Source organism: Meleagris gallopavo, chromosome 8, assembly GCF_000146605.3.
Source record: "Meleagris gallopavo isolate NT-WF06-2002-E0010 breed Aviagen turkey brand Nicholas breeding stock chromosome 8, Turkey_5.1, whole genome shotgun sequence".
Taxonomy (NCBI): Eukaryota; Metazoa; Chordata; class Aves; order Galliformes; family Phasianidae; genus Meleagris; species Meleagris gallopavo.
This window is the reverse complement of record NC_015018.2, coordinates 4,392,963-4,406,041: the sequence shown is the minus strand read 5'-3', so window position 1 is coordinate 4,406,041 and position 13,079 is coordinate 4,392,963. Positions and strand designations below refer to the sequence as shown.

The window sequence follows — 13,079 nt, the reverse complement described above, 5'->3', positions numbered from 1 at the left end:
AGAAAAAAAAAAAAAGAAATCTCAGAAGAGAACAAAAATAAGCAACCAGGAGAAGGACCCAAAACCAAACCTCTGTATGACCTGCCAAATCAGATGCTAGACAATGCCAGGCTGGCTGGCAGAATTACATGGAATTGTACTAGTTTGGCCAGGAGGATTACACTTCACAAAGCACACTCCAATTCTTAATCAACAGACTTGGGATCTTAAAAATACAAGCCTGGTTCATTTTAAAATTCTCAGCTAGAAACACCATTTCCTTTTCTGGTGTTAAAAAAAAAAAAACATTCCATTTTTTGGCATGTGTTTGTAATTGTTTTGTAAAGACTACTCTTTTGCCACAGACACAAGGCTCCTTTGATGAATCCACAAGGACTTCAAGTGCAGAAGTATAGGATAAAGTTATGGAACTGCTAAATCACCATAGCATAAGTTTGAAGCCTTTCAGAGGGATCTACAAGGACAGTTTATTCTTTCGCAGTACAGACTGTCCACTTAATCTCTCCTAGGAGAACAAAAGCCTGATCAAGTGAATAATCTGTTAAAAAAGCTTAATGAACATCTAATAAATTCTTGCATACTGAAGATCTAAATACTCTGCAAATTATCACTGCATGCAAAGTTACTCAAATGTTACTTTCTGCTGCAGATATAAGTGAATGATATTAAGAAATCCCTAAAAGAGGAAATCACTCAGGAGATAGAGTCAAAGATCTGCAGTATCTTAACTACATCCAATAATGTTCCTCTGAAGAGAAGAGACAACATAATACTAAAAGAGCTGCATGAAAAATCAAAAATAGTAACAGCTTGTTGAGAGACTTGAAATAACAGCAAACCTTGCAGGATTTTCTGCAAAGCTGAAGGAAAAAGTGTTGAAATGGGTGTACTGAAATGGTTTAGAAAGCAACCTTAGAAAACATCAATTTGCAGAGCCTTGACCTGTTTTGAAGAGGGTGCAGGTGCTCCATGGATGAAGGCTGCTAGTACTGGAAAGAGGAGAGTGTGGAGAACAGCTAACTCCTCTCTCCAAGTTCCCAGACATTGCACATAAGGAGGGAAAACCAAACCAAAAAACATGGCAAAGCCAAAGGCCACTTCCAGCGCTGGGGTACTTTGGAAACTACACAAGCTCTAGACAGAAAGTTAGTGTCCATGGACAAAGAGCTTTCAACATTTGTTTCTACATCTGATGCAAGAACATTCCAGCTGAAAATTACCATGGTGTTTCACATTCAGTATAGAAATGAAAACTTCCTTTTGAAATTACTTCGCTCCCAAAGATTTTGAAATACAATCATACTTCTGCTGCTGCTAAAAGTAAGCCCCGAGTCACAAATTTGATCGCTTACGTTAAATAATTTGGCAATGAAAGTAATAAAAAATATGAAGCTCCCTAAAACAGTGTTGTCTCATACAGAGGAACCGTAAGAAGTGGTGTCACAAACATTGCAGGTCACAATTGACTGCGAAGGGATCTAAGCACCTCCATAGTAGAAAGCATAAATTAATGCAAGCACGTGTACCAGACACGATATTAGAAGCATGTCCTTTTCATTTACACCCTCTCTCCTCTCACCCAAAGAAGTGCTCAAGCAGATCATAAGCCACCTTTTTTTTTGCCTTGTGTTTATTTAGCAAGGTTTCAGAACATTGCTATTCAACATAATTACAGCAAAGCAAGAGTGATGATTACTTCAAAAATGAAGGTTTCAATCCTTCTGTATATTCAGACATGAAAACAGCCATTAAAAGGCCATGTACTAAACAACCTGTTCACAACAAGAAGGATGTATAAATTCAGTAATTAAAAAAGCCAAGCCCTTGCTAAGGACCTAGTGTCAGCCAGCTGGAGTAAAACTCATTCATCCCCAGTTTCACGTGCAAATACCCTTCTCTCTACCCAGCCATTCTGAAGCACAACGTGAAGAGGAATTACAAGTCTCACCGCAGCGTACAGAGATGTTTCTCCACAGAAAGAAAGGTAAATCTGTACTTATTTATTACCTGGGGCATTAATATTGACAAGACAAGAACATCAGTTTCCACTTATTACAAAGGGCCTGATCAAAAGGGGTTCCTGAAAGCTTCCCCACAGGTTCTGCAAAGTGTCCAAGAGCCATCTTAACTCAAACAGGCATCTCATGGAAATTTAATTTTATTTTTATTAAAGAAACAGAAGCTATGTTTGAGATCTTCAAAAAGCTGTTGCATATGAACACTGACAATAGCTTGGTAGTGTTCTCCATTTTTATTGTACGTGATGCTTCAGCATAAAATAATAGATCTCCTTAAGCTTCACAGCTAAATTTTACAGTAAGTTTGCTGACAGAATTGAATAGAAATCTCTATGCAACTCATGCTGCAACAGTTTTTCAAACAGTAGATTTCTGATTGCCCCATTAGGCCTTGTTTTAGTTAAGAACACTGGTTTTTGAAAACATAAGGAATACACCAAGTTTCTCCAATGATTCAAACGCTACCTGACATGATTCTTTGCTCCCAAATCTCCTACATTACTATTCTGTAGTACTATTTTTAGTACTATCCTAAATGTATAGCAATGTTTTATATTACTATACATAACTATCAGCTCTACTTTAGACCATCATACAGAAAAAGTGAAATATATAGAGAAGAACACATACTAGACTGTGAATACATACCTCTGCAGTTAAATTTGGCGGTGTCATAATGTCTTTCAGCACATCTGAAAAGAAAAATAAGACAGAAGTTCAAGACATTCTCTAAGGCACTCCTAACATCTGCCACACCTCAGAGCATACAGATTAACATATCAGAAAATCATGTTGACACATCATCATTATAATCTAAAACTACAGCTAGAGACCACATACAAAAAATATATATATATATTTTATTGCAGATATACAAGTCGCCCAATAAGGAATCAGTTATTTTAGTGAAAAGCAATTACTTACCCTAAAGTAACCGTGGTCCATCAGTGATTTAGTCACTGTGACTCTCAATGGAGACATTCATGCAAGTAATGCTTATTTTTAAACGCAGTAGGTTTAACTATTCTACCCACTCAACCAGCTTTAAAGCTCCCACATGAGCAAACAGAGGATGGCTATAACCTTCATCCAATTTTCTCTGAACTCAAAACACATGTCAAGACACCTTCGCAGCAACAAGCAACCTAGGGCTTATGGTAGTCGCAAGGACATTCAGAAGATACTCAGCTAGAGCAACCTACATAAGGACTCTTCCATCAATTACAGAATCATGATACAATCACCAATAGTATCTGAAAGCACGACTGAATGGTAATACACATCAATTATACCAAATAGATTGCAGTACAGATCTCCAACGTGGTATTTTTTCTTGGACTTGCACTAATACCTGCTCTACTATGCCGTATGAGATCCAGCCTAGCTAGCTACTAGCAAAACAAATCACATGATCTCAGTTGCGTAGGATGACACGTCTGGGGATGAGCATCACCAATTGGATATAAAGGAACTAGCCAAAATGGAAATGAGCTAAAGCTGATATTGGAGGTAAGGGGAAAGAAAGTAAGAACAGCATGCCCTCTGCAATCTTCCTTAGAAATCACTTTCTGCAGGAAAAGCGTTGTGTCCCTACACAATGCAAGTGAAAATGAACTTCAGGAGGAAAGGCAAGAACAACTTCTTCACAAAACAACAGGACTCTAACTTGAAACAATGACTGGAAGTAATTTCAGTAGAGAAAACACATCTAGGTCTTCCATTCTGATTGTAACCTGTATTTTTCATAGGGTTCAAACATCCCCCGCAGCTTCAGGACTAGTATGACCTTATCTTTCCTTTGGTAAATACATTATGAGTGCAGCCTTTGAAGCAGTATAGAGCTTACTTGACACTTTCAGACATGAAAATGCAGACTTTCAGGCTCTTTCTGTACGACTATTTCACCTAGCCTGAGTCTTACAGGCACTGAAATGAGCTTGGTCCACAAAACTCAGACAACCAGGGATAGAGACGTATCTGCTGGGACTGCACTCAGCGAATTGCAGCATCACAGAATACCCTGAGTTGAAGGGACCGCAAGGATCATTGAGACTAACTCCCAGTTCTACCACAGCATCATCCAAATCCAAACCCTATGTGTGAGAGCAGTGCTCAAACACTCCCTGAGCTCCGGCCCTCAGGGTTGCACCCACTGCCCTGCACAGCCCGTTCCGTGCCCACCACCCTCTGCTGCAGCCCCTTTCCCTCACCCCCAGCTGCCCCTGCCCTGACGCAGCTCCATGCCGTTCCCTCGGCCGGTCGCCATCACACAGAGCAGAGCTCAGCGCTGCCCCTGCGCTCCCTGTGAGGAGCTGCAGCCGCCACGAGGCCTCCCTTCAGCTCCTCTGCTCTGGGCCAGACAAGACCCAGGACCTCAGCTGCTCCTCACACCTCCTGCCCTCCGGGCCCTTTCCCATCACCGCAGCCCTTCTCTGGATGCTCTCCAACAGCTTTACATCCATCTGATATTGTAAAGCCCAAACCTGCACCCGGCGCTCAAGGTGCAGCTGCACCAGCACAAGGCAGAGCAGGATAAGCCCTCCTCTCACCCACTGGCAGTGCTGGGCCCGATGCAAACCCAGGGTATGGCTGCCAGGGCACACTGCTGGCTCAGATCCAACCTGCTTCAGCCAAAACCCCCAGATTGCTTTCCATGAGACTGCTCTTCAGCCTCTCATTCCCCAGTCCATACATACAGCCAGGGTCATTGTGCCCCAGGGACAGTGATTTCCTTTTTCTGCACTGCTGAGCCTTCCTGGGTCCAGCCTTTGCTAGGCAAAAAGCCAGGTGGTTTCTACAGCTCTGATCACATTGCTGACACTTTCCCTGGGTCAGAAGTGACATGAAGCAGACTGAGTGGCAGGTGTGTCTCAAAGAACTATTATCTGCAGTCGAACCTTCAAGAAGAAAGGTCAGACCCTGGATGTATGCCCAAGATGTAGTCAGCCATCAGCCACGCTGGGCAAAGGACTGATATAAGTTAGTCAGTATCTGAACTTTGGAAGCAGAATCTGCTAGGAAGCAAAGCAATTAACACAAAGCATCTCATCCAACTGCGCTCTTCATTAATCTTCCTTTTAAAGAAGCACCCAGTTCAAAGGAATAGTATGAGATGAAACTTCAAAACATAAAAAGAATCCACATATGGGCAAAAAAGCCTTCAAATTGCAAAGTTTGAAAGAGTAGCAAGTAGAATACCATAAGGGATAAAAAAGAGTTTTGTTGATACCAAGGATAGAAACTGAGCACAGAACATAGCCATGTTACTCTCTATGCCCTCATATGGGAGCTGTACACAACACAGGAGAAACGTAGAGCTCCAGGCACAGCCCTCTAAAACATACTCCCCTTTCCTCGCACGGAACACATGCTACCCGTGTTTGAGATCCCACTGGCGCGTGTTTTTGAGATGTTTCCACTGCTTAGCATTGTAAAAGCATCCATTTTCTAAACATGATGGGACCTGTAATACAGTCAGACCTCCATCTCAAACCTGCTGACAGGGCTACAGACTACTGAAAAGACAGCAGCCTATGCCAGTGCCTAACTCCCTGTACATGGAGATACAGAAATAAGCACAAAAAATGTACTTCGTTCCTTCAAGTATCTGCTTCTATTAAAGAAATACAACGGAGAAGGTGAAGGAGCAAAGAGAACAATTTGGCAGGATGCAAAGCATGAAAGCAAAACTAAATGAACATGTTAAGGTAAAGAATAATAAAAGAAAAAATAGCAGGAAGTTAAAAAGCCTACATGAGAAAACACAAGGAACAAAATGTAACAAACTGCTCAAACATTCACTAGAAGTCAAAAGCTAGAATGTGAGCATAAGGAATAAATTACGTCAGTTAAGCATCCATTCAGAAAAGTTTTAAATAAAACTGTTCAATATACGCAGCGTTATCAACTCCATGAAACAGCTACCATAAGGGATCTCAAATGTCATGAAATCACTCTGAATAACTTCCACGTAACTTCCTTAAAATCCTACCTATTGAGAAAAAAAAAGAAGTCTATTACTTACAGAGGATTGGACAAATCTACAAAGATGCTGCTTTCCGAAATACCTGAAGGCTGTAATTTGTTCTCATTTCATGACCAAACATTCCAACAGTTCACCTAATAGCATTTATTTACTTAATGTGCACAGATTTTGTGTGCACACAGATGACCTGTCTCCACAGCCACAGAAATTTTAAAAGTTGAGTTTTCCAAACAGCATTAAAAGCTTCGATCTCTTCTTGCAAGCAAGAAATTGGTGTTTCCAGGACAAAGAGAATCCATACATTTTAAAAAGATTTTTTCCTCTGTGAGAGTTTTGATCTCATGGGAAATATTTCTATTTTTGGAAGCTTCATTAGAGATTATTTTGAATTTAGCAGCAGGGAAATTGATGGAAGCTGGGAGGATTCTTGCAATTGGAAAGAATAAGAATTTTTTATACAAAAAACTTGAAGACAAAACCTTCTGATACACCTGGATAAGCTCTCTACGTAGCTGAAAATATCAGCAATGTAAGTATTAGAAGTATTTGTCTCATCGCTTAACTCAGCATGCAGAGGATGGAGTTTTTTGTCCCCTTTTTCCCCCTTTAAAGTAAAATGAGGTTGCTAGCACACAGCTAAATGGAAACACTCCAAGCACTATCCTTGCCCCTAGAAATCCTTGCCAAGAATTTTTTAATGACCTCCTATTCTCTGATCAAGCCTAGAAGCCAACATACAACCTACTGTTCTAACCTGTACCCTCTTGAGCCACTCTGAAGCAACAAGTTCAACACTATGCAGTTCAGCAAACCCTGGTCCTCTAGGAGACCCCAGAAACTTACCTACAGAACTCCAGCCCTTGGAAGCTGGAGGAAATTAAGTCACACTCAGGGTAGGGTGCTGTAGCAAAACCACTGCAGGTACATTTTACACAATATAGATATTCAACAAAGGTCAGCAAAGAAAGATACTCGGAAAGTTATCTCCCGAAACAGCTGCACCAACTCACAGCAGAAGCTGTCAACAATCCTGGAAGCATGGTCCTTTCCATCCGTGAATGTCACTAAGACATTTATTAAAAGGCTAACAAAAACTTTCTGGACAGCTATGATGGAGAAAATAATTTTGTCACTGAACTGTATGAATGGTGTCCAATTAATTTATTTTAATGCATATTCCAGTTAAAAATCTATCCCATTCTACCCTGGACTTCACAGAGAACTTCAAACGACATTATTCCACATCTCAGGTTCCAGTATTGCTTCATTCTAACATCAAAAGTCAGAAATCATACTTGATGCATGAATGATCCTTCAACTAATACAGAGACATATTTAAACACTTATTTTAATGATTTTCAGATTGCAGTGCAATGCATTGCCTGTGTTTACATACAACTACCCTGAGCTGTTAGGAATTTTTGTTGTTCTTTCTTTTATAAATAAATATTTCTAAATAACTGTGATTAGTGAAAAAATAACAGATATTTAGAAAGATTTATTTAGAAAAAAGCAGCAGCAACAGCTCTAAAAGTTCAGAGAATCGATAAATCTAAACTCAGATTTTTGGGAAAAAAAATACAGGGTAAGAAAACCAGGACCTGTTCTTCAACATCCGCTGACATTACAAAATCACTTATACAAATAAAATTAGGCTAGATTAGCATATAAAATGATCAGGGAACAACAACAGAGCAGCATTTGTTATGTAACAAGAACAGCTTTCAGAATAACTGACTTTCCTGAGGAAAATATTCTTCCCTCTAAAGCAATCATCGTCCTCTGATTGTGCAATAGTTGTATCAAAATAATGAGCAGGAACTGTGAGGAATGCACGCAGAACCTGGGTACCAATACAGCTCAGCACCCCTCAGGAACACAAAACAAACAAGTCAGTATTTATCTGGCAACTCCTTCACTCAGACATACGTACGTACACGAACGGAAAGCCTGCAGTGAATTACTTTTCACTTTTTAATCACACAGCACAAGCTCTAGATGGGCTGGGTGCCAAGTCATTTAAAAGTGTTCAAGTAATATGAATACACACCAGCATTTCATTTAACCTCACTCAGCTTCACTAAATGAAGTAACAGTGCTCTCAATCAGGCTTAATTGTTTTAAGAAATGTGCAAAACATCTCTAGCTCTGCCTCAGTATAGCGGCAAGACACTCTCACTTCCAAGCTATTTTTAGAATTCATCATTTTGGAAAACAAATCTTTATGAAGATACTTACAGATTGTATATCTTGTAATGGTTTTTATGCTTTGAATCCAAAAACCTTAAATAGGGAAAAAGAAAAAAGCATGCATTAATATATAGTGCAGTAACGGTGATCTCAGCTCACAGCGTCATTAGGATACCAGCAGCATGCGCAGCGCTGTGCTCCCAGTCCAGCTGGCCTTGCACCATCCCAAGGCAGGCAGGCATCATGCTGCAGACCTCTCCTCCAAATAATCCATCAGCCTGAGTAAGGCTACTCGTGCAACCAAGGGGCCTAGATCTGACCTGCAGCCCAACCATTACCGTACACACCCATCTACGGTGATTTCCATCTACACATCAATAGATTATGTGGGTGAAGGGCTGATTCTTATTAAAGCAGAAAGTACAGTGCCCTGTAACATTATGGGTACAGAAAGCAGAAAGACCACTCTACTTTTTTTTGTTTTGCACTCATTTCATTTTTGTGCTAATTTTGTATAGAAAACTTCCCCTTCAAGTCTCAGAGACTCAAACTGCAAACATGATTCATCAAAATTGCCATGATTATATATGATGTGTCACCCAGTAATGTTCAAGAAGAAATAACATACAAATGTTTACACTTAACATCGTCAACAGTGTGTATCTGCACATCAGCCAGAAGGAATTTAATTAGCCATGACAGAACATGCTGTTCAAATTGAAAGAAATGGTAACTGCTAAAATCCTGGAAAGCTCAAGCAAAAATGAGCTCTGGTTATCACTTGTAATATTCCAGAAGAGCCTAGAACTCTGTGGTTAAACTGATGCGTTTAAGTAAGAACAGATGTGTGAGTGCTCCTTGGGCAGCACTGAATATTGGACTCCAATTTCGCTGGCAGAAATCCTTCACAGTGCCCATGCTGGCAGACTTGGGGAGATTAAGGAAGATGCTGGACACAGCAATTTATTCCAGGAGATGTTCCCGCAGGTCTGAAACAGCTGGAGGGAGAGGAGAGCTGGCTCCACTTCTGGCAGTAACATCTGCAGGACTAAGGGTAAGCTTCCACACAAGTGTTTTTCTAAGGACAAAATTCCACCCAACGTGGAATCCTCAGAAGACAGCCAGCAGCCCAGTCATGCTCCTCATACAGTATCACTGTTAAACTGGTCAGGATGTTAGCTATTCAGAAAAAGCCCACGGGCATATCCCTCGTGGCTCAAAGCCCACTTCTATGGAGCTCAAGCAGTGAATTTTGACCTACAAAACTCTCTCAAAAAAAATATTCCAAGTATAATGCTACTTCAGCATCCAGTTCCCTACAGACATTTCATTTGCATCTCTCCATATCTTAATTTGGCTCATCACACTTGGAGATTATCATTAGTCCTTTTGAACAACAGTGTTTATGGACAACTTGACAAATGTCAGTCAATCCCTTATTTGTTCTGTGATCAGCATTAATACAAACCTTCCTATTAGGAAATGTTGACCTCATGCATCTCAACAAATTGAGCAGAGACACAGGATTTTAAGGAAATAAATTACAGTGATGCTCCCAAATTGCTAAGATCTCTTACAGTTGTATCCAGCAGCTCAGAATGTATAACTTTCATGTTAAAAACAAAACTTTCACAAAACATACTATCAGTGTCATCAGCAGTAATGAATTTTGCCTGTTTTTTCTTTTTCGGAAGTTAAAACACAGCCTTTACCTAGAGCCATTTGCTACTTACTGCTATCAATCAGAATTAACTTATCAAGCACTTCATTTATCGAGTAGAAAAAGGCTCTATGCAAACACTCTGAAATGCCATCAGCTATCCGAGGAAACTCTCAATACCACATGGATGCACATCTTTCTAAAAGCAAAGAATCTCATTTTACTGCAACACAATTTGCCAAGTTCATTTTTTCACATGACAAAGCAGATCTGGGCTCAGCACAAAACAGCAGCCTGGAGAACACTATTCTCAGTGTTTCCAGCTAAATACTAATAAAACACTAATAAAAGCAATGTCTATTAGATGAAAAAACTGCCATTTTTACAAGTCAGGTTGTACATCCTTTCCTAAGCAGAACATAAGTGCCCTTTTCTGCACCCATTTAAGACGAGTATAACTTAAAGAAGAAAAACAAAGCCTTACCTTACTACATCATCAATATTGTTCCGGTATACTCCTTCAAGCCTCTCCGCAGGAAAACCCATAGCAATTATGTTTGGATAAATATCTGAATATGTGAGTTATGGAAACACTTGTAAAATATGTAAAACATGTATAACAATATTAAATGGACATTATGAAATATTTCTTTGCTCCTGTACCAGCTGGAGAAACAGCCCAGAGCAACTTCCATATTCAAAGAATTCAACGTTGTATATACAGTAATAGGGGGTTCCTTCCAGAAAAAAAAAATGGAAGAAAAGATCAAGGGAAGAAGAATCAGTACAGAATTTTTTCCATGAACAATATTGTACCACATCCAATATAACAGAAGTCTGCTTATAATTCACAGATAACTTAACAGAAATTTGTACTACTGAATAGGTGATGTTAACATCAAGTACAAAAGCCAAACCATCCGCACCCGCCATGCCTCATCTCACTAAATCTGCATGTACACTACACCGTGGTCTCTCTCCACAGTTTGAGTGGTGTATTAAATCCAGCAGGAAATTATTTTACAGTCTTGGATGACTAACCTGCAAGATGCTCCAACTCAGTGCCATGGTAAAGTCCCCAGTGATCCCCAAATCCATCTATCACGCAACACAAACACAAAAAAGCACATTTCAGTCATGCAAACCTTGCAGTGGAACATTTCATCACTCTCCATGATTTCCATAGAACAGACCAACAGAATAGCTGCTTAACGTGAGATACTGCAAAAGATGGGAATGTACAGAATCAAAGAGAAGTTATAGAACTTAATTAAAAAAAAAACTAATAACAATCCTCACTTCTGGTAAAAAAAAAAAATAATAATCTGATTTCTTATTCTGAACTACCTACAATTCGCTAACCAAATCAATACAATCTGAGATAAAGATCTCCAGAAAAGAAGAAAGCTGCACTACTAAGAAAAAAAATGTAAAACAAAAAAGTAAACTTACATCCAGAGCAGATGTGTAAAGAATTCACAATAGTTTGCCAGAAAATGACCAGCATTTAGTATCCTGGTGGTGTAATGATAGATGTTGTCGTTTTTTTAAACACAAGAAAACACTGCTTAGTTTTAAACATCAGAGAAGTTAATGCAGTGAAGAAGTTTCACTGAAAAGCAAAACAGAAATGAAACCAGCAGCTCAAAAGCAGCCTGTACTCTGCCACATTAACATACTCCTCCTCAGACTAATTTTAGAAGGAATAAGAACAATATGTTTGCAGTTGGCCCCACTTTAAACAAGGGAGCTGAAGCAGGTGATTTCCAGAGGTGCCCTTCAACTTAAATTATTCTAAAAGTACAAGAACGACTGTCCTTGTTAAAACACCAACAATACAACAGAACTGCCAAGAGCAGGCAGCAGGACGAAGGCACTGCAGCCATTTCCAAGGTATTCATATTCCAGTTACCTGCACATGAAAAGCCTGAAACATGCTGCAAGCCATCTCACCCTGCCCTGACAGAGATCCCACAAGTCCGAGGACTTGCAGTAAAGCAGCACGGACTGAGTTCTGCAGTTAGCTGAACAGTTGGCCAGCTGGAGAGTAAATTTTTATAACAGTACACAGAAGTTATGTATTCTCCAAAAAAGAAAAAAAAAAAGAATCTAGCATTTACTGTGTGGTATCCAAATATAAATAAGCATCAGTCTGCCTAGACTGCTCTAAATGAGTTATGCAGACAACAATCAAAAAAAAAAAAAAAAGAAAGCTTCTGAGGGATCCAAACAAGTATCAAACAAGTATCTGTAGCCACCTCCTCAAACACTGACACATAAAAGGGATTTATGCCTGGTTTCCAATTCACTCTGCACTTCCCCAAACCTCAAAAAAAGCTTATCTCGGAGAAATTAAATTGCTCAGCATTCAGATCCTGTGATAATTTCTGATACTATCGTATCACATCAATCTTCAACTTTGAACTTTGCTCTGAATGGATTTTACTCCGCAAGCAGACCACACCTCTTAGCTCAAGTAGCAGAAGCGCGATACAATTTGCGACGCATTTACTATTTTATCAGTTATTACTTGCTGTAAGATTAAGAAAGCAGTTGTAAGCCACGTGCCCCTACTCCGTGCCTATCACACACTAGTGCATTACCTGACATCCAGCTATCACATCCCATTGCTTCCTCCTTGCTCCTGATTTGCAGAACACACAGCACACATCTATCCACTGCAGCTCTACCATTTTTGCTCAGAGCACCTCCATCTGTACACTGCTCTGAGCAGGAGAGCCCTATAAATTACTGTAACAAAATAATCCGGTATATTAGTCTAGTTTTCACAGCACTTCTGCATGGAAGACAAGCACTGACGTTTGCAATGGGGTTAAAAATCAATTCATTTTGACACGCCACGTGAAAGCCGTTTGAAGTTCTCCGTAAAAAAAACCAACCTGTTTCAAATACAATATCACCCATGGCACAGACGTTAGGGCTTCCTAGAATTACTGTACAACTTGCTCAAACCTCTATTTACAACCACAAGATTTACTACGCAGCTTCTTCATGTATTCACTTCAGTAGCTTTTCTTCTTGCTGCCTCTGGGACGCTAAAGAAGGAGATACATTCCATATTCCCAGATGGTACAAGATGGAAAGGAGGCAGAGAGCAGCATTTCCACTTCATGGGCTCACAGGTATCCAAACACCAAAAGCCTTGAGCATGCACACAAATGGAAATAAAAGATTCTAAATCAACTGGGCAGTCTCACACTTCTGG

The 13,079-nt window shown here is 39.9% G+C and overlaps 1 protein-coding gene across 1 annotated transcript in view; it reads right to left on the bottom strand.

The window, feature by feature from the left end:
* Window positions 1-10,442, bottom strand: part of PTEN (phosphatase and tensin homolog) — a 32,209-nt gene extending 21,767 nt beyond the window's left edge. Inside the window, exons 1-3 of the mRNA XM_010714154.3 lie at window positions 10,338-10,442; window positions 8,242-8,286; window positions 2,667-2,710 (exon numbers count right to left, since the gene is read on the bottom strand). Coding sequence (XP_010712456.1) covers window positions 2,667-2,710; window positions 8,242-8,286; window positions 10,338-10,399 — 151 coding nt within the window. The 5' untranslated portion in view covers window positions 10,400-10,442. The remainder of the gene's footprint in view (window positions 1-2,666; window positions 2,711-8,241; window positions 8,287-10,337) is intronic.
* Between the last annotated feature and the right edge of the window lie 2,637 nt (window positions 10,443-13,079).